The sequence below is a fragment of the Asterias amurensis genome, chromosome 4, assembly GCF_032118995.1.
Source record: "Asterias amurensis chromosome 4, ASM3211899v1".
Classification (NCBI taxonomy): Eukaryota; Metazoa; Echinodermata; class Asteroidea; order Forcipulatida; family Asteriidae; genus Asterias; species Asterias amurensis.
Genome location: NC_092651.1, coordinates 12,828,658 through 12,851,211, shown reverse-complemented (window position 1 = coordinate 12,851,211; position 22,554 = coordinate 12,828,658). Strand labels below are relative to the sequence as shown.

Here is a 22,554-nt window from a genome sequence, read left to right as displayed (position 1 = left end):
ACAGGAGTAGTCGTTACTGGGAGAATCGATACCGGCGGAATCGATAATGTCTCTAAAACAACCGATTATGTTTCTAGAATAGTCGATACTGTCTTAAGAATGGCAAAGGTTTTGGGTTCGAATCTCTACCGAGCATGCGGTGATGTTATGGTAAAACACAATCCCAGATGCAAGTTTATCCTCTACATCTATCCTCTAACAATCAAGCATCATTCAATGATTCGGAAGAGTCTCCCATTATTTGGAAGTGAGAAGAAAGTTTTTTTTAACGTAGGCATAAGTACACCAACTGAGAGTTCTACATATGACATTTTTAACCAATGAAAGTTACCAGATCACGCAATGCGGTTTATTTTCCTGGATTTGTGTTTGTTTATACACCCATAAACACTAGCCTCTTACTATAAACACCACTAACCGACAAAACCTAAAAATTGTAACAGAAATTACACCCAGAATTCAGTAGCCACAATCATTGGTTGGAAAAGGTAGGGGTCAAAATATCAAAACCACTGCTGCAGTTAAAGAGACGGGGAAAAAAACATATTTATGACATCGTCTAGGTTTTACAGACAACAGTCATAAAGATGTGTGGGACTAATCCACGAGCTTAGTGCCATTCAACGAACACACCTGTTATGAATAAATAATATGAATAAATATATTTTGGGGTTCATAAACAATAGTTGATGCTCTGTAATGTCGACCAGATTTGGTTTGGTTACTGTGGTATGGAAAGTTCGTAACCATTGCTATTTTGTGACCAGTTATTTCAAGAAGAAGAAAAACATGTAAAAAGTACTACTCATTCAACTTGAGACATTGAACGTGAGGCAATTTCGATAGATACACAATCCGAATGACTAGTAAACTATGAATCTTCTGTATACCAATGATGGCTGAATTGTTTGGTAAAATAACTACTACTAGAATCAATGTTACAATCTGTCTGGATCCACCGATTATTCTACTGCAATGCAAAGTAAGACATTTGTAATTTCTTCCGAGCCTCCATTTTGGAAATTAAGCTCTCGATGTACTTTTGCTCAGCCAGATACAAAATGTCCGCATTTGAAATGAAACTCACTGTGCGGTACTTCGCTGTGGTCACGTCCGCCTTCTAAGGCGCGGTGGTGTGGCAAATCTTAAAAATTGAAACAGTGCAGTCATAATTTACACGTTTGTTTACAGTGTGAAGTTGTCCTTTGGGGACTAACACACTTCCAACAAGTGTGGTTAATGTATCTCATGTTTTCGACAACCTTAAATCATTATCAGTCTACTCTAGGCACCCCAATGCAGACCGTTTGGAGCAGTGAATAATATCTGTACATTTTCGTCTTGTTCCTATATAAATCAGATCTTTGCTATAATATGATAATGTAACGGTTGACACCTGTCTTGTTTTAATTTTGCTGTCAAGTCTTGTGATATGGATTCAACACAGAGTAAAGACTATTCTTATCCAAGTTGAGGTGTTACTCGTCGTAGCTGGACTAGTCCTACTATCTTTGTGAAATCGACCCATGGTGATGCAATTAATTAAATGATAGGGAGCATCAACTGCAAAAGTAATTTAGAATAATGCATCTGGAAATATGTAGAACATAGCTTTAGTCAGTCATTTACAGTCTATTTCACTTTTTATGGCAGTGGCTTACGTCCGCAAGTTTGAAGCATAAAAATGGCGGCTATAAAGAGCAGCAAAAAATGCTGCTGAAAATTGTTCTGAAAACGCAGCGTCAGTTGTCAGCTCTTAACATAAACCATCTGGCACTGTTTTACAGCGATGGTCTGTTTTAGGCCTAGCTATAATAACCATCTTTCTTCAGAGGATTTTGTCTACGTTAAAGTATCCACCGACAACCTTTGACCCAAGCTACCCTTTGACCCAAGCAGGTCATTTCTTGCGAGGCTAGGGTCAATCTCTGTGTAAATATTATTCCGAACTCGGCCTTTCTAAGTTGTCGATGTTGAAAACAAGAACGTATATATCAGCGAATATCAATGCTGATTGTACGTGTGAAACAAAACTTTTAAAGAGAAATTTAGTCAATTTTAGTTCGTATATAAAATCTACTTAAGTTTCAATCTGAAACCTCACTGATTGTTTAAAAATATCCTCAAGAGAAATATTTCCATCTGAATTTCTCGGGATTGAATTATCTATATTGACCCATGGAGCTTGTACCAACCATTATGTAGTTTCGTATTGTATGTTGAAGTTGAGAATCTGAAAGATTAGTTAGATATCTTGTGTTTTACAAATAATTTTTTTTTTTTTTTTTTTTTTAAACAGAAATTCAAGTTTCCACCATCAGAAAAAAAAGGAAAGACGACAATACAATATTGTACACTCAGCATGAACTTCCACAACATTCCACATAATATTAACTGCAATTTCTTATACCCCGTCAGTAATAACCACTTTTTATTCTGTCCAGCAACATCCTGAAGTCAAATAGTCAAATACTCATAAACTCAAAAAGTGCTAACACCCTCCATTAGATCTGCTCCAAATAAAACCAAAGTGATTTATATCCATTCTGTTTCCGTAATAAAGTCACTCTGACAATCGATTGTGACACACAGAGTAGATTCTCCTGAAACAAACATCCACATAAATACTGACAAATGACTCTTTATATTCGGATATGCTCTTACAGTACCGCACATTTATCTTTCTGGAAGGGCATATCCTCTAGTTGTCATACTCCATCCACTTCAATTCCCTACAAATTACATTACTATGTTCTGGTTTATAAGCCCAGCGAGATGTTCCCCGGCATTTTGTAGTGTCACAGTTGTCAAATAACTCCCACATAAACCATTAGTTTTCAAACGCACGATTCGGCACTCACTGACGGCACGTGATCAAAATCACTCAAAGTATTCAGTCCTGACGCTTCGTAAAACAAGAATTCGACCAGTAACATTAAAGGTTATATATGATCTGGATGGATATCACAAAGAATTAAGACTAGTCTTATCTAGGACGAGTAGCTTAGGACTAGCCTTAAAGTTGTTTAATAACATCAAAATAGTCATAGGACTAGTCCTAAATTAGGACTATCATATTTAAAATCGACCCCAGGGGCGGATATCACATAGAGTTATAATAAAACTAGTCTTATCTCGAGTTAGGTCTTTGACAACTCCCATTATTCTCCACAGCCTTTAAAGATACAGTGCCAATGAAGCAGGCAAACACTTTAAGAAGCAAATCGACATTTGATCTAATGTCATCCCAAGAGATCTCAGCATGAGGCTCATTGCCAAATTGAATTCTTTTTATTGCAGTTCTGAGTTGTGCTTTCGTAATGCCATTTGCTGTGGTTGACTAAATTAAAGACGTCAGCCACGAATGAAAACACAAGTCACCACAATGCATCAAAATATCTTCCTATACACAAGTTAAACGGCATTCCGTTTAAATGCAAACTGACTACTCTCTAAAATGTAAAAGAGTGAAACACAATCTTTACATTTCGAGTTGTCCCTCATATGTCTCTTTAAAAGAGTAGTTGTTATTTCACTCTTTTAGAGGGGTTTCACTCTAGGACAGAGTGAACAATCACTCAAAAATATGCAAACTTTAATCTAAACGAGTGGAAGACCACTCGAAAAAGAGTTGTCTCTCATATGGCTCTTCAAAGAGTTTTTTTTTCACTCTTTTGCATTTAGAGAGTAGGACACAGTGCAGCGACTGTTTTTGCTTGACATAGACATTTAGTGAAACAGGCATACAAGACAAATTACCAAAATCAGCGAATTCACTTCTCAATACAATGGAACCTCCTTTGAGATTTCATGCACCATAAAATAATATATAGGTTTGTTTTTAGGTTCAAGTAACACTTGACACAGAAAGCTCGATTTCAGATAAACAAACAGTCTGAATTCGAGGTCAATTATAAACTTTTGATATCAACATACCATCCATCTTGCCACTGGTCTCGTGTACCGTGCGGTGCTCGCTAAACCCCTCCGACTCATGAAAGCAAAATGAGGGCTTTACACAACAAATGCAAGAGTTTATCCTGAAATATCATATAAATTCCACCCTTATGATCTCATAATTCAAAAAATTTCCTTTCAGGGGGGGGGGGGGGGGCAACCCACAAGTCACCTACGGTCAGTTGAGCCCGATGTTACCCGCTACTGGTTGTCGCTGTTGCCATAGTATTAATACAAACGTCTAAAACCCACTGTCTTGATAACCGGAGCAATAAGTCATTTTCTCGGGTTACACAAGTCCTGAACTAGATTGTGGCAATATCATCATGGGAAATCCCAAGAATGCATAACGCTATCTAAGGTTACATTATATACCATACAAATCAAATGTATGCCATTTCTCAGCATTATGTATTCGGTGTTATGTTACTGTAAAATCTCACGGCGTCAAAGTTAACAAACAGCAACTACCTGATTCTAACGAATCAAGGAATATTATAAGGAGAGACAAAAAAAAAGTCAATCTGATAGTCCATTGATACAGAACCTGCAAGATTGAATATATCACGGACATTTTTCCATGAACATTTCGTCAATCTTACATATTTGTACTTTTGCTTTTCAGTTTCGTTTCACTTGGGCCTTAATTGATGTACTCATCATGAAATGTTTACATTGAACATTATTTGAACAAGATGACCATTCAAAGTTATTCAGTTGTAAACACTGTGGATGGCCCTGCATGGTCAGTTTTGAAACCCGGTTGTTCTATACAGGCATGATATTTGCCCCTTGAACAAAGTAGGACACATTTTATTGAGTCCAAAGCCTGACCTACCCCTGCGGTATATTTCCAAAGAACTTAGGACTAGTCCTAACTTAGGACTAGTCCTAGGATACAAAACTAAAGGCTGGACCTAAGTTTGGACGAGTAACTCGTCCTAAATAAGGTCGAGTTCCAAAGAACTTAGGATTAGTCCTAGGATACAAAACTAAAGGCTGGACCTAAGTTTGGACGAGTAACTCGTCCTAAATGAGGTCGAGTTCCAAAGAACTTAGGACTATTCCTAACTTAGGACATAGTCCTAGGCTAAAAAAAGTAAAGGCTAGATCTAAGTTTATAAGAGGTAAGACTCGTCTTAACTCTCACATTCATCCATGTAAAAATGGCATAGGTTTTTATAACAGAACTTTCGGACTATTTAAATCACAATATTTTACTGATTATTCTGAGGGCCCAAAAGTCATAAATCAGATTAAACGATAGTAATAATTCGCCTGTTTATAGTTGTCCTTAACACATCGGAAATAAACCACAAGTTGTTGAAACCAACGAGCAATCAGCACTTTCTTTGACTTTAGAAAAACCTCCCCAAAGGAGACAATCGAGTATCCCAAATTGAGAAAGAAGATCTCTCCTTCTCTCTCCCATCCTTCAATTTTCCCAGCTCTGAATCCCAATTATACGATCGTTCCAGGCCGTTAGAAGCTCCCGGGGAGGTGGTTGTAAGTTGATAATGCGGTGAACTGATTTGATATTTTTCTTCGCACTTCGCACTGAAACACAGCGACTTTCTTCCCCGGCCGCGGGGCATAATTGGTCGGGTGCAGAATCGGGTAAAAATTGAGATTGCTATACGGGGAGACACTGGCTCGATAATTTATCGAGTCCATTCCAGTCGATATTTTATTACGTATAGTCGATAGAAGGACGATTTCTGAAACAGGTGTTTTGCTCTTTATTTGATAGTAGCTATTGTCTGGTGGTATATTTTGAATAATATAAAACAAATTGTAACATTTGTAGATTCGGAGAACATGAGTAGTTCTTGCTTTGAACATAAAATAACATAAGCATTATGGTCGTTCGAAGACTCGAACATTCCTCATGGGCCACTTTTCAATTGTTGTACATTTAAAATCTATTTCCTGTGCTTTCCTCTTCTGAATAATAAGTTTGCAGTATATTACTTTTGGTTTATACCTAAATACACCGATGTGTGTTAGCACTATATGCTCTGTACTTTCCCGAGTTCTGTGAAAAAATTACAGGCATACTAGTCTGGTGGGATTCGAACCCACGACCTCTGCGATTCTAGAGCAGTGTCTTACCAACTGGCACTCATAATGTTTTTAACCGATGAAAGCTTTTCTGGCTTTGCCCCCAACGATGAAATGTAAAATAAGCACAGTGTGTGTTGTGCTTTCCGAAATCTGTCGGGATAAAACCAAACAGGTCGGCCTTGAACCCACGACCTTCCACGTCAGTCTTGTATTTGCACAATTGTTATATCCTTACCAATGCTGCTGTAGCGGGCCCTGAACCCCCGTGTCGGCTCTTCACCGCTCCGGCTGTACACCTTGTACTCGATGTACAACTTGTTCCCGGTCGACAGGACAGGTCCTGGTAGTCTGCTCCCCGTATGGTAGGCCAGTACCTTGGCCGTCGCGTCCCCGCCGTCCCTGATTCTCATCCACTCCTGTTGGAGATGTAGGTTGAAGAGCTCGAACTCCAGGCGAACCCTCTTGTAGTCTGGCATCCAGACCAGCCAGGTACCCACTAGGGTCTGGGTGGTTGGGTGGCAGACATCGGGGGAGGAGGCTATGAACCCACTGGGTCTGTTCCGGAGGGTACATCCACAGGTGCAGTTAGGAGGAACGTAAGGTTCCGTCACCATCACTACTGGGTCTGTATAATGGGCAGAGATATAAATTGTATCTTGTAAGAAATCAATCCTGACTAATGATTGTCAGATTAATGTAAACACATACACAGTTCTGGATAATTTGTCTCACTTCGTATTGAAGGACCTGGAATTTGTCGTAGTCAGCAGACCACTGATGGTGCGTGAAGTTGTCACAAACAGTGACTAAACAGAACTCTTGGACTATGAGATACGACTGTAGTTTCGTTGCCCCGTGTCCAACATGATGGGTTTTTTTTACGAAGAAGCCTACTAATAAGATTCAAAATCAGGCAAACTTGGTGCTGTGATTTTAGAGGAGTTGTTGGATATTCACTCAGGGTTGGGGACTCTGAATGTTGGCCTTATAATAAATCCTACCTCTTGGCACTGGACACATGCCATTGTTGCACGGCAGCGAGCCGACTGTCTGACCAACACAAAGGGCGCCACCATTGGCAGCAGGTGGATTATTGCACAGTCGGTAACGGTTCCGTTGGCCCTGTCCGCAGCTCACAGTGCACGTGCCCCAATCTGACCAATCACTCCACGATCCATCCACAGGGGGACCTATAAGCAGAAAGGTGGAACAAATAAATCAACTTATAAAAACGAGAGATTTGTATGGAGTAAATGCATCGATCGGCTTTTACTTTTTGTAAAATTGTTCGCAAATTCCGTTTTTAATTTCAAACGATGCAGTAAAATGAGACGGGAGGCCGTTTTGTTTTTGCATTGCCTAAGGTCTGCCCTAATACAAGTGGGGGTTTGTAATTTAATAACACAACAGGTGGATTCGTCCAATTAAAACACTTCACATCAACAAAAATCCATATCTAGATACGTTCATGTAAATTCAATGTTTTAGTTTTAAAATGCACGCCTAATTGTCATCGTGCAATGTTGTACAGTGTTGCGATTTGTAGGCAACAACATTCGACTAAAAAACACCTAGTTCGCTCTTTGATAAGAAATCAAATACACGAAAACACGGCATTATTGCGAGGCTAATGTTACCATTACAAATCATAATAGCTCAACTAGCATTACTGTCTCGAGGCATGGAACGGGAACAGGGGGGGGGGGGTGTTGTAAGTACCATCCTCGCCGTCAAACCAACCTCACCTGCCGTGTAGACAGAGCTAACCCCGCCGTGCAACACGCTGAACAAACGGTAGCAAAAAAGTCCAAACCAATACCGCGTCCTCGCAAAATCCCCACGGCAAGCAACGATTCATAAAGCTAATTTATCATCCCCAAACTCCGATGGATATTGTTTCTACTTCCTGAAAGCCCTTCGGGGCCCGGGCCACCTTTCTCGTTGGCTTACAATCTTTCTTTTTTCCCCGGTTTATTGGTGAGTCATGCCGACTCGTATGCCTATACACTTCCCCTCCGATTTTGTCCCAAAAGAATTATAGGATACTTCTTAACTCCCTCGCGTGTATATATTTCATTTTCTAAATGAACGGAGTGCCAGAACATTTCATTATAGTACTGTGTAGTGTTTGTGTTCAAGCTGTTAAGTTATTTTGCTCATACATTGACTACTCACTGCTGTTGTTAAGACAAAATCCTTTAAAAAAAATAACACATAATGGAGACGTGTAACTACAATTAAAATACAAAGAAATAGTTAATGTCCCGACGTTTCGTTCCGTCTTTCTCGAAGGCTTAATGAGAAAGATTCTGCTAGGGTCGAAACGTCAGGCCAGATTGTTTGCATTTGCGCCACAGGTCCTTTTGATTGGTAAGCAGTTTGCAAATAGCTTATTATATTTTCTAAAATTAAATTTTTGAGAACGTGGAATTTTAGCTGCGGAAAATTGCACGCAATTAACTATTATTGTGCAATAAATAAAGTTTGTAAATTGCCAATTGCTTGTCATTCTTTAGCCTCCATATCCCATTTTGATTTCCCAATTTCACAAGCCTTATAAAACCAATTGAAACCACAGATGAACGTAGCAAAATTTTACAGTTTTTATGGACTTTTCGACCGTGGAAAAACACCCACAACTTAGGGCTATATACATTCATTCCCTATCCATTTCAAACCCTTTGATCCTATCCCATTCCCTAGGTAATTACATTTCCAATGTACCTACGGGGTTCAGATAAATATTTACCAAATAATCATCCTTAACTCGGCCTAAATAATGTTGTCCAACAGCAAGTTACTTTTGTTCACCCTTCCCCCAAGCAAAAGAGCATCCAATGATTCTAGCGGTTAGTGGCTACCTGAACGCGCTGTAAAGCTATTAAAATGATATAATTAGCTTGGTTGAATTAACAAAACGTCACTTCTGAAGGTTAGGAAAATAAACAGCCCACAGCCCGAGTGTGAAACCAAGCGCTTTAATAGTTTACCGGTCGGTTGTTATGAATGAGTGACGAGAAATTAGAAAAAAAGGCCTTGTCGACTTTCAACACGTGTAGGAACAATAGTTGGTAAAGGCCCAAGGGAGGAGTCTGCGCTTATTGAAATTGGCCCACCACCACCCCCACAAGGTGAAAGGGGGTTGGGGGAGAAAGGGTGTAAAAAAAATTACTACGGAAGCGTATTGCCGCAACATAAATAATTTTATTCCCTCTCTTAACTTATTATGCACGACAAATCCTAACTTATCGTGTACGTACACGATAAGTTAGTGTTCGTGTACGAACACGGTAAGTCCAAAATGTACCGTGTACATACACGAAAAATCCAGACTTATTGTGGATTTATCGTGTACGTACATGATAAGTTATCGTGTACGAACATGATAAGTTATCGTGTACGTTCATGATCATTTATCGTGTACGAACATGATAACTTATCGTGTACGAACATGATAATTTATCGTGTACGAACATGATAAGTTATTGTGTACGTACATGATAAGTTATCGTGTACAGGGGAGAACAAATAATCATGTGGCGGAAATACGCTTCCGTATTTTACTCCTCTTAAAAAATGCAATGTATTTCCCCTTTAATGCGCAGCCTAATCTTGACATATCAAGGTGTTATTTCAGATGTTAGGGCGTGTCGAGAGATACCCGATCATAATACAGTATAAAATAGAAGGGGTTATCCAAATATGACACACATGAACGACGGACGGAACCATTCGACACCAGTATACAGTGAATTATATATAATGTCAAATTTCTAACAAGATCAGCTTGACGACTAATATAGGTGAAGCAGTGGCCGGTCTGGTGAAATATTTATCATTTAGCTTGTTGTGCTTCCGTTATTTACTATGTCTATACGATTCCAAATTACCGAAGGCAAAACTGTGCTGTGTTTTTCCAAATATTTAGGGTCAGCTCTGTGTATTTAGTTGCTCGATATAATTTAGCATAACCCTGTTACTCGAGCTCCCATAAAACTTCATACCAAAACCTGTTTTAAATAGACCGATAGTTCAAATGGCATGTATAAAATGGCGCTACCAAGGGCACTGAGCAATACTGGATCAATCATCAAGACTGCTGACCAATAAGCGACCTCCTATCGGCCATACCATTCGAAGTCGTACTTCGATGAAACAAATTATAAAGGGTGAGTTCAATCGGGTAAAGTGCCCCAAGACCAATCAAGTTGGTAATAGCATGGTAGCGTTATTGTACAGTGCAAGCCGCCTTTGAAATTAGTGTAAAGCATTCTTAAGGTAGGGCCGATACATTGGTAAACTACTTTACAAAGGGTGCGTTCGTTTAGCTTCCCTGGGTCGACCCCGGTGTGTGGCGGTTTTTTTTCCCAGGACGAACGTGTGCAGATAATTACCCACATTCGTCCTGGGAAAAAAACCACCACACACCGGGGTCGACCCAGGGAAGCTAAACGAACGCACCCAAAATGAATGACCAACTTTGTTGAAGCACACCGCAGCTGTTGATAAAAGAAACTGTTTTGAGAAATCATTCCCTCTGAAGTAATAATGAAGGTTTGGACAACTTTTAATCCATTTGAAATATTTGAAACTGAGAAACGATTTATGCATGAATCGTTCTAAGATATATGAGGTTCGGTGTCCGTTCGCGAATGTTGCGTCCAGATATGCTGTCGGTACCAGTGTTCACATGTTACTTTAACTGTAGGCCTTTCTTTCTTTAAACTGTAGACTGTAAATCAGAATAAGGCTGACAGAAACCAATCTTACCGAAGAGTGGCCTAAATTTCGATGTAGGTTTATAATTTAGTTAGAATAGGAACCAGTGCATATCATCAATACATGAGTGTACCAGGTGCACTGTCAGCCAAATTTCGTTTCTGACACAATGCGAACTTTTCCTTTTCCAACTGGACTCACTCGCTCACCAAGATCTACCTTGTCAGATGCTGAAGTAATCATCATGAATATTTATAAACTTGTAATTTGCATATAAATTGACAGCTACGTGTATTTGAATGAAGTCCACATCGCTGGGTTGACGAGGGTGAATTATGCTGTATGAGTAATTTCGGATGGCTTAATTGGGACACCGTTGTATTTGCAGGTGGATTTGGCGTATCCGGGACGATCAAACTGTGTTATGGTAAAAAGTACTACTTAAAATCCATGCATAATTTGTGTTTATCTTTGAATTTCCACTGGAAATGTGTCATTCGCCTAGTCTCAGCTTCAGACGCTATTATTTTCCCACTGTTTGAACTCCATAAACCATAGAGGAATATGAGAGTTTGAAATGTGTACACTCAGCTATACAGATGCCTAGTCTCAGCTCAAGACGCTATATTTAAATCTCACATTATTTCCCCGCTGTTTGAGTCATGATCCAGAGTGGAATATGAAATTTTAAAGTGTGTATACTTAGGTATACACGTGCCTAGTCTCAGCTCAAGACGATTATTTAAATCCCACATTATTTCCCCGCTGTTTGAATTCAATGACGCAAGTGGAATATGAGTACCTAAACTTGTACAAACGACACTACACGAACCGTGCAACCGGAAAAAAAGTTCACATTAGCAGTGCGCGCAACACATTTCCCGATACTGTAAGACTAAGACTAAGAGCGCTGAGTTTCCTTCATTGTGTACATTTCCGCAAATTCTTGACGTCGGAACGAAAATTATGAATGGGCCGTCAAAAGCAGCAGAGACGAGATACACGCACGGCTTCCGCAAAGCCGCAGAAACACCGGCAGATGTCTACTCGCATTACTGAAATGGATGGAAGATACGGGGCCGAGTTTGCCCCAAGGGCAGAGAGAACAGTCAGACCCGGGTTTCTAAAAGAATCTACGGTCACTCTGTCTCTATTCTACCCCTCTCTCTCTCTCGCTGTCAGAATTTATCTGACAACCCATTCAGAAAAAAATTACCAGGCCATCAAATGCAAGATATCAAATTGATGATTATGGCAGGCTCGCGCTGAGACTCAACAATTTTTAAGTCCTCTGCAGAGGATCGCTGGATTTGGGTGTTAGTGTATAACACAGTAATGAAGATGTATATCCCATGCTCTAGCTAGGAATTATGATGCCGAAGGGCGAGACTGATGAAATAATTATAACCGAATTTTCTTTTGTTGGCTATTGTTGGCAGCGAGTGATGATTGCACTTCTATAGAGTGAACTGCGCTAATGGGAAGAGTGCTTGTGAAAACATAACTTGGGTTGAATCAGAAAGCAAGTCACAAACAATAGGCCTACGCAGCATTTCTTTTTTATTCTATTAGTATTATGCTGTAAGTATGCTTTTAAACTATTTCTGTGACGTCACTCCATTGATGAAAATGTAGATTATTTTTACGAATCTAAATTCGTGAATCTACACTTACCGTAGATTCGTTGCAAAAAAAGTGAACTGTTCAACTTGCAAATGACCTTGTTAAATTAAACTATGAAAAGGCTGTTGTCAACTTGTGCTTTGTTTTAACTCTTTTAACCGTGCGGTTATGCACAAAATAAGATGTTTGATAAATGTGGCTGCAATATTAAGATCAGCGCATATAATATAAATGTATGGATAGAAGTGAGTCTTGATGGCTTTAAGAAATAGAGAGACATGTTAAAATGAACAGATTCCCGAATGACAGGAAGAAGAGTGCTCCATTGGTCCAGCTTCACTAAATGCTTTTTTATCCAAAACTTTGGTTGCACGGGGAACATTCAAGTGAGTGATGTCAAGTTTGGACCGAAGAAAACGTAACGAAACCACCAAGAGAATAAAACGAATAATGTACAAATACATAATAATGTTTCATCTATAACTCTCGTCTGAGAGAAAATCAACCCTTGGTATAGCTGCTGTCCAGCACTTACAACCTCGACTGCTCAGTGTGGACAGAGCGTGTTTGTACACACAAGAAAGACATCATGCATCTCATAGCACAGTCCGGATTTCGTTTGATGCCACCCGAAACCGAAGAGAGAGATCGAGAATGAGTTGATTTTGAAAAGCGCACCTCGAGACGACGGAAGGCGCCTGACGAGTTGGCGAACACACACACACACACAGCATAAGAATATAAAATAAATCACGGTGAATAAACGACGAGGTTTTGAAATTAAAGAGTATTTTCTGTCAGTACACCTGCTTTATATGGGCCTCGTTAGTGGAACGTGACTCGCTCAAAGCTCAGTCCCATCAGCTCCCGGTAAACCATGGGTAGCAAAGCTCAAATCCCCCGGGGGAGAAACACGGAGGAAATTCCCTCTGAAAGTGAAACACTTTACTGTGGATGCTGTGTGTGTGACCGCAAGGCGAACTTATATTGGACTCGATCAGAGCTAAAGCGTTTTCAATATGTGTCCCCCCCCCCCCCCGTTTTATTCGTCTTCTTCTTATCAAATTGTATCAGGCTAGTTTGCTTCGTTTTTGAAAATGCAAGGGCACCGACCAAGGAATGTTCTCCTTGGGAAAGGACACCCTTAGAGAAGATTGTAAATTTCTACTGGAGCATTTCAAGCAAAGGCACCAGGGCAATGACATGGGGCATGGAGGCAATCGCCTTCGTTGCCTCCGCGGTGAAGTATCAGGCCTGAACTAGATTGAACTTTATATAACAGCAGATGGCTGATGAAAGCAAGGTTCTGATTGATGGACATAGATCCGGACGAGAATCTGGCGGGAGATATTCCAAACCTGTCAAACCAGGTTGGGAGAAATCGTAAATGTTCCATTGGTGTGTATAAATGCACACACATCTGTAAGACATATGTAGTCATCTTGCATCAATTGAGAGGCAACATGATTAATTTGGTTCGATTCTGTACAATGCAAAAAGGTTAATTATACTTTTGTTATGGTTAGAATCCATAAAACAAGTTGACAGGCGAAGTTATGGACTGTAACATGAACTTCATAAAGATTTACGCATATACGCCAGTTAAGATGGTAGTACACCTGTCTGAAACCTCTCATTCTCATAGCCTCAATGCAGGTTTTTAGCTGTTCTACATCAGTGATCTTTATGTAACAGTATAATTTTTAACTCCCTCAAGTGGGATACAGTTTTATCATAATAACCTCCCATCGGGGCATTATGAGACCCAAATCGGGGAGTATTTGATTGAAATAAGGGCTTACCTAGTTCGTCAACGGGAATGCAAAGTATCCTATCTGTATGCGCGTCAACCGCCCCACTTCTCGCGGTGCTGACGTACACAAAGCAAAATCCCGCAAAATCCCGCGAGAAGTGGTTGCAGTCGAACGACACCGAGGTCCCATACACCGTCACTTCGGTAATATATTCCAAGGCAGTGGTCGGCTTCAGTTCAAAACGCCCTCTCTCAGCGTACATCCTTATCTTGTCTCTATCCCCATGGCAAGTGGGCGCGTCAAAACTTACTTCAACGTGTGAAGTACTCGGGCAAGGAAATATTGTCGCTCTGGGGAACGTCACGTCGTAACTATCACTCCAACTCACGTCGATCGGTTGAATGGTACCCAGAATACTCCTACGGTAACTCGAGCAGAATATGAAGGAGTACACCCCTGCCCTGTCTACAAAGTCGCACTCAAACTGCTCCAACAAGAGAGTGGTATGGTACCCAGTCTCTCGTTCGACAACAACGGTGCCGTGGCCAAAGTTTGCCGACTCGGAACTCCCTAACGTCCGGTTTCCGTCGAGATAAAGTAGCACTACTGAATTCTCATAGCGATTGTGCTGCATATCCAGGCACAGGTTTCCTGTGGTCGTCACTGTGACCGCTATAGCGCTGACTTGGGCTTCCAGGGTCGACGGGGCCTGGAGCGTGGTCTGGGGCCAGGTGACCTGGATGACCGGGCTGGTCGTCACGATGTCCCCTCCACTCGCCTGCAACATTCTAACCACGAACTCCCCAGCATGGTCGAAGTAGCTACATACAAAGCTTACATTTCCATTTGTCTGCCCCGGTAGACTGGTCTCGGTCCTTGGTTCTGTGTTGGATAAATCATACAGCTGTAGAACTCCATTAGATAAGAGTCCTTCTCTTGGTTGCTGGTACTCAACCAGTACGTCACCGCTCAGGGCCACGTGGTCAACTGTCACCCAGAGCTTGTACCGACGAGCACAGTTTCCATATCTGATGACTAACAAGAAAATACAACACTTGTAGTACATTTTCGAATAAATACACCTTGTGTAACTAAGCGAAATTTAAACAATGGGGGACTTTTGGGACGCTAGGTGGCAGCAGACTTACCAGGTTAATCCATTGTTCTCGGTTACGTGCGCATGCTCAGACCTACTAACCAGAAAAGTAATCCATCTTTTCTTGTTTACGAATGTAACTAACTTCCTGAGTGTAAACTTAACAGTATTCAACCACCCAATGTAGAGGTTTAGGGTTCCATTGGTTTGTCGCCACATGTTTTCAAACCAACCATAATGGCGAACGTCCCGCGCACCGTAATCACGCCGCTCTTCAAGCACGTGTCTTTGGAAACTGTTCCATTTTACGCGCCTCGTTAACGCACGTGTCAGTGATGAATTGGTTTGTTGCACACGGAATGCGGCTAGAATTGCTGTCTCGGCTGGGACTGTGTGTTTTAGGAGTTGATCAGTCGAGAATTGTCAAGCCATTTGCGGTTGTCTTAGTGACACTAATGCCGATTGAGAAGACTGAATATGCCCCAATGACTAAATTGTGTTGTGTTTGTTTTTGAACTACCGAATCGAGTTTCTCATTCACGCATTTTTTCCCAGTCAGCGCGGAATATTTGGTTTAAAGGGTTTGGGTAGTTGTTGTAGTTTTCATTCACAGTGAATAGGGGTTTATGCCATTCTTGGGCAAAACTTTGATCTACAAATAGTATCAACATCCTTTGACGCACAAGGCTTTGTAATTGTAGTGAGTCACTGTTTTGATGTGATGTTTGTGACCACTGCTACGTGAAAAGGGTCGTGCACGCTTCAAAATGCTTTGTTTAAAAGTTTCAAACTTGTATCAACATAATTCATAAGGGAATGTTGGTTTAATGAAGGAAATGAGCAGTCAATATATCTTTCAAATGTTTCACTTTATGAGTATGTTACTCATGGTTTTTTTTTTTTGCTTGGTTGAATGTTGTTTTTGTGTGCATGCTTTGCTGTGTCAAATGGTTCTTGAGAACTTGCCTTGCTATGTCTCCTACTGCAGTTAAGTATATTTCGGTAGACTAATTATTTCTGAAAAGAACTGTCCTGCTTATTGTTGTTGTCAATGTGGATTTTTTCTTTCTCTTTTTTTTGTGGCGGTGCTGTTTTTGTTGTTTTAGTTTTGTATAATACGGTAAAATATCTTTCTGGTTGTCTCGAGTGCTGGATATAGAGTGACTATATTAGTAGTAAACAACGTATTAAGCAAACCCCATGAAAATAGAAGAGTGCCGACCTATGACGCCGCGTCTTTTTTCGGCACATGTTACGTGGCGTGCTCCAAATGGATCCAGGACGTCACAAGGCCGATTTACTCATAGGAAAAGTTTGTGTTCTATTGACACACAATGTTGGACAAGCAAGGCCAGTGAGAAGCAATGTATCCACCGCAATCAAACATGCTTGTTTAGGGTTTGGATGACTAAGGAATATTCGTCAGTATTTTGTCAAACGTTTGTATATCAAGCAAGTTTGGACAATTTGCCTCGGGGCCCTATCGCATAGAGCTGCACGAGCACAAAAGTAAGCCAAACAAAACAATGCTTAGATGCATAAGGTTTCCAACCAAATTACACTGTCACATGTACAGTTTGTGACTGGTATCCTGCTCATGAGTGCTAAGCAGGGATGTTTTATTTTCTGTTTAAGCAGCTCTATGAACCTGTGCTCTGAACATGGTCCAATTGTATGCAGCATAAAACGTAAAGCATAAACCAAATCGTAGTAACCAATGCAATTTTAGCCCCTCGGGCAAAACATATTTTCCAACGGTACCGATAGTGTAGCAAGACTAGACCCATCACACAAAGATACCATCAGTTCAAATTAACATTAACTTTTGACTACCCAATGCCCTTACAGTTAACAATATCCAAGTTTACTTCTCAACTTCTATTCTCAAAGTCTCAGTTCCAAGCCCCGAACAATGAGGTTACATGTATCAGGAGGCCGAGTTGGGGCTGGAAAGCTCGGAGTGAGAATAACACAGGTTAGGGAGGTCAGACGGATAAAGCGCAGTGACTGCCGAATTCTATACACCATTTTGAAGGTGTTGAATACCTGCATATTCTGGGTATTGAATAGTGCTTCGTTCTTATACCACTCGTTTGTACCTGGATATGGATTTTGTTGTAAGGTACTTTATATGGCTTATCACATGTCTCGATTAAGTGGCACTTATTTCTATATTTATACAATCTAGTTTTAAAATACTATCGTGTTATAAAATACAAGATGTGCTAAACAATGGAATCCTTGATGTAAATCAGTTTTAACGTCATAGAAAAATACCATAAAGGGTCACATCTGTTTTTGGAAGAGAACATTCATTCCAATCCTCTGTTTTTCAAGAAACATATCATAAAAGGATGATGCATCATTGGTTAATGTACATTCATCATTCCAGTCGTCTAGTGTTTAGAAACATATCATAAAGGAATGGTACGCCACTGGTTGTTGGAAGAGTACATGAATTCCAACCCTCTAGTTTTCAAAGACATGTCATAAAGGAATGGACCATCGTCGGTATTTGGAAGAGTACATTTATTCCAATCCTCTAGTCTTCAAGAACCATATCATAAATGGATGGTAAATCATTGATAGAAGAATTACAATCCCCTTCTTTCAAGAAAAACATCACAAAGGGATGGTACATCATTGGTTATTAGAAGATTACATTCATTCCAATTGTTTTTCAAGAAACATATCATAGGGATGGCACATCAGTGGTTATTGGAAGAGTAAAACTTCATTCCCCTTCTTTGGTTTTTCAAGGGGGAAAAGTGAAACTTAACTTTGAACAAATCAGCCATAAATTTATGAGAAATATGGTGTTTCAGAATCTGTAATTAATAACTTACCTGATAAAATAACGGCCATATACCACGCAGTCCTCCACTGCCGAGGTCCTAGCGGCATGTTGATGCCGTTACTGCGGCCTACTGTTTATTTACTACAACCAGTAGTCATATTAGTCCTCATAGTGTAGCAGCGTCAAACCTCATGTCCCTGATGGTAAGATGAAAGTATACAAACCAATCAATATTACAGTTATTGTCCAATATGCTACTTAACGGTGCTTTGGGGTTGAATGGCAGCGTCTAGCCCACAGCTATAGGCTGTGAGGGAACAAAACAGAGAGTCTGGGTACACTTCTAAAGTCAAACTGTCCACTAAACTATTCACCAAAGCCAATCTTGTTCCCAAACATTCAGCTTAGCAATTTCATTTTGAAGTTGCCCCAACCAAAAATACAATTAACCTCAAGAGTTATGCCATCGACCAAACCACTTTATTCAACTTTTAATGCTTACTGCTGACACAGACACGAATTACGATATCGAGGTTGGTAGATAAATATTCCCAAGCTAAAATATCACCAAGTTCCATTTCCAAGTTGACCTGGGGTACAGTTTAAACCTCGCTTGAAAGTTCAGCTAAACGTGTCTGTAAAAGACCACACTTCAAACCAAACGCAGTACGAAATGTATCCATGGTATACCATGCTTGAAAGTTCAGCTAAAACATTTCAGTAAAACGACTACATACACCAACCATTATAGTACGAAGTTTATCCATGGTATACATTTACCTCGCTTGAAAGTTCAGCTAAAAATATGTCAGTAAATCATTACACACTTGAACCAAGTTTAGTTTGAAGTTCATTCATGGTATACCTCGCCTGAAAGTTCAGCTAATAAAACATTCCAGGAAACCACTACGTACACCAACTTATGTAGTACAAAGTTCATCCACGGGTTACCTCGCTTGAAAGTCAAGCTAAAATATGTCAGTAAATCACTACACACTTAAACCAGTTTATTGCTTCATGCTTAAACCATGCTTAAACCAAGTATAGTACGAATTTCACCCACACTACATAATGATGGTACACCTCGCTTGAAAGTTCAGCTAATAAAACATAAACCAAAATTAATATTCTTTATCCCCGATGCAAATTTAACATCTATTATAGCTGAATACATTTTAGCCTTCGAGAAAGACTCTGCTAGGGTCGAAGCGTCAGGCCATTAACTTTTTGTGTGCAATAAAACATTCAGTAAACAACTGTGCATCAAACAAGTGTAGTATAAGCAGTTCATCCACCGTACAAGTAAAAACACCAAACCAGTGAACTTGTCTGCCCTATAAAAGCGCCCATGAGACAACATGTGTTCAATGTTGTTTTTGGAGTTCCTAGAGTTACTTTGCTAAACCCATAGCACATCGAACTTACTCTTCGGCAGATTGATGCATCTATCAGTTAGGCTCTTACGAAGGTCTTCATCGTATTGACCAGTACTAGACCATGTCAGAGTGAGTGTTCCTTTCGATGTAAGAGACGTGCCTTGATCCGTATAGAATGCAATCGATGAGACTTGGGGTCTGCAAAATGCCACCTAATGAATTGGTATACATCCATATAAACAAGACTGGTGATAAGTAATGTGCTTCACACGCCAGCAATTTAACTGGGGTCCCTTGCTGAATTTTAGCATGGTTGTAAAATTTAAGCAATGTTTGACAAGAGAACTTGGAGAGTAGTCAAAATGGTTGTCCTTTCACACAAGGTACATTTTGTAAAATTGTATAACCTTGCTACAATTAAGCAATGGACCCTTGCCAAATTGCCTTTTTGTGAAAGGGGTTTTAGTCATGTATGACATAACTCGTGTAGGAAGTTGATGAAGTTGTAACCATCATGCCCCTATGGGTCGCCATACCATAACCATTTGACCCTTGTATTACATCCACTGTACACATAAGTTATCTCTTTGTCAATAGACACGGGCTTAACCATATTGATCCAGAAATTATTGATTATAAACAACAAACTCTATTACACTATTATTAGTTTAAGATGAGTGAAGAAAAAACCAATACGCGCCTTTAACGTAACGAAATAATCTTCATAAGTTTAGGCCATTCAAGAGAGGTCAACTTAAGATCACATTTTTGACCCTTCCTGACTCAAATCCATAAATAATCATTCTTTGACAAGCGCCACACAAGCATGGGATTCACCTTTCTATAGGTTATCATCACATAACGGTCAGATAATAGAATGGATCCGATCTGCTAAAGTTCACTGATTATGTTAACGATGCCACTCATCAACTACCCATGGCTACTGTTTGCTTGGTGATGTCCACACAGCTGGTCTGGGCCATAGTCAAACACTCGGTTAACTTTTTACCAAACTTCAGTAAAATACAGATGATATAGGCCTATCCCCAAATATCTCCGCAGTTTGAAGAGGGGGGAAGGTCGTTCAATTTGCTTAATTGAAAATATTGATTGGTATACAAGTACGTGCAATGACTATAGGCAGGGCAGACTTCTATTTGAAGTTGTTAGAATTCAGGGTTACAGAAAATCTATGCTATTGCTAGGTAGCTGTGGAAGTGCCTGGAAATGTTACATTGATACGATTGTGGTATACTGTGGTACACGTGTGCTTGCCTGCTATGGTGTATGTCAGTCCAGGGCCATGCTGTTTACTGTTTTGCAACTATAACATGTACTACAAAATGAAACTGTTATATTGATACGTTTGTGGTATACTGTGGTACACGTGTGCTTGCCTGTTATGGTGTATGTCACTCCAGCTGTTTTCTGCCAATGCTAGCGTTCAGCTGTTACACTCCATTTAAGTTCCTTCCACAATGCCCATCTCAAAGTGCCCCCAGTCCAGGGAATGCCACTATGTGTCACTGGTCGTTTTTATAGTACAACATGAAATTGTGGTACACGTGAGCTTGCCTGCTCTGGTGTACATCAGTCCAGGGCCATGTTGTTTTCTGTTGCCACACTACAATAAATGTCACTGATCGTTTTCATACTGCAAAATGAAATAGTAGAATCGATACGTTTGTGGTACACTGTGGTACACGTGTGCTTGCCTGCTATTGGTGTATGTCAGTCCATATAGCAAGGAACTGTCAGTCAAGGGCCATGCTGTTTCCTAGGCTAGCATTCACACTCCATAGTTCCTTCGACGAAATTTCCCATCTCAAAGTGCCCCCAGTCAACGAATAATGAGCCCGTGTCCTTAGCAGGCCTACATGAACTCACGCTGTGTTTAACAACCCCAGTGATGTTGCCAACGGTCCCACCTCAAGACCAAACACTTAATGTTTGCCCCGCCTTCCGCGGACAGAAGAACGGCAAACATAGGACCGGTGCATCGCTATGCGAAGTGGGTGCTAGCAAACACCAATTTGGTCCACTTGCTACATTACAGTTTTGGAAATGATGGAGTGAAACCTCCACACTGATCCAAATGTCAAACTTCTTCGGCAACCTCAAAGACAATGCTCCACTTCTTTAAGAAAGCAATTGTGTGACAGAGTGGGCTTATTAAAGTCACTCAAAACCTGTTGGTTTGCTTGAAGAGTGGTAACTATTTGAACAACAAATTTACCGGTTGTTGACCGACAGAAATACTAACATTATGCCACACCATGAAGGTTTTCACTTTGTATCCCTAACTTTTCCATTTGGTCTAAAATGGAGAAATTGGATGGCTTTAAAAGATTGAGCCACTCTTCACACGAAAGCAGTTTAGCAAGGGTCCCCTGCTAAAAAAAATACAAAATTTACCTTGTGTGACAACACAATAATTGTGTAGTGTCCATGGTTCCTTGTAAAAACTTTCACCTACATCACAACTCGTGTCGTAGACAATTGAGGCAGTACATGAATCACGTAGGGAGTTTCCATGCAAGTGGTCGTCTATGTCAAAATGTTTGTTTCCCTAAAACTGCACATTTGTAGACTTTCACAGTATATGGTGTCCGTTCAATAACTGTATTCTATTATACAGAAAATTGTTAACAGTGAACCACAACAAAAAGTAGCTTCATATGAACATACAGGAAGACATCAACATCATTTGTTTCAATCGAGTGAACATTCCTCCAAAACAACAATTCTCTGTAAGAGAAGTTCGAGGCTTCCCGGGTAGAAAATCAACAAGGAGAGACCCATCCAAGGTTGGGGCCAGTCTAAAAGAGATGGTTCTCACGGGTGAGTGATTGTTGCTGAATAGCTGGGATCAAAGGAGACAATATTGACAGGTTGAATCCTACACACTCTCTAGGAGTCCTTGTTCCGGGACTAGCGCTGTTTAGAAACACGGCTAGCCTGAGAACCTGTCTGATCTATTGTATAATCGATTGTGTAATAACAATTCTACCTGGAGTTACGTGCTTGGAGTTCCCAAGGTCTATGCAAGCATGCAGACTGAGTTGACTAGTAAACTATTTTACAAAAACAAACATTATTTCAGATGATGTATGAAAGTTTTAATGTTGATAAAATTCGTCTTGCTGTATTTAAGAAAAAAACTAAATG

At 40.3% G+C, this 22,554-nt stretch overlaps 1 protein-coding gene across 6 annotated transcripts in view; it reads right to left on the bottom strand.

The window, feature by feature from the left end:
- The window catches only part of LOC139936169 (uncharacterized), a 72,742-nt gene that overhangs the window by 5,044 nt on the left and 45,144 nt on the right, over positions 1 to 22,554 (bottom strand). For 3 of the 6 annotated variants that reach the window (XM_071930925.1, XM_071930928.1, XM_071930929.1), the window contains 4 exons: positions 18,060 to 18,207; positions 14,166 to 15,152; positions 7,023 to 7,211; positions 6,257 to 6,646 (listed from right to left, as the gene is read on the bottom strand). In XM_071930925.1, the coding sequence (XP_071787026.1) occupies positions 6,257 to 6,646; positions 7,023 to 7,211; positions 14,166 to 15,152; positions 18,060 to 18,117 (1,624 nt within the window). In that variant the 5' untranslated portion in view covers positions 18,118 to 18,207. Of the gene's footprint in view, positions 1 to 6,256; positions 6,647 to 7,022; positions 7,212 to 14,165; positions 15,153 to 18,059; positions 18,208 to 19,435; positions 19,599 to 21,801; positions 21,941 to 22,554 lie in introns of those variants that run through there. The other 3 variants (XM_071930927.1, XM_071930926.1, XM_071930930.1) reach the window with 2 other exon arrangements.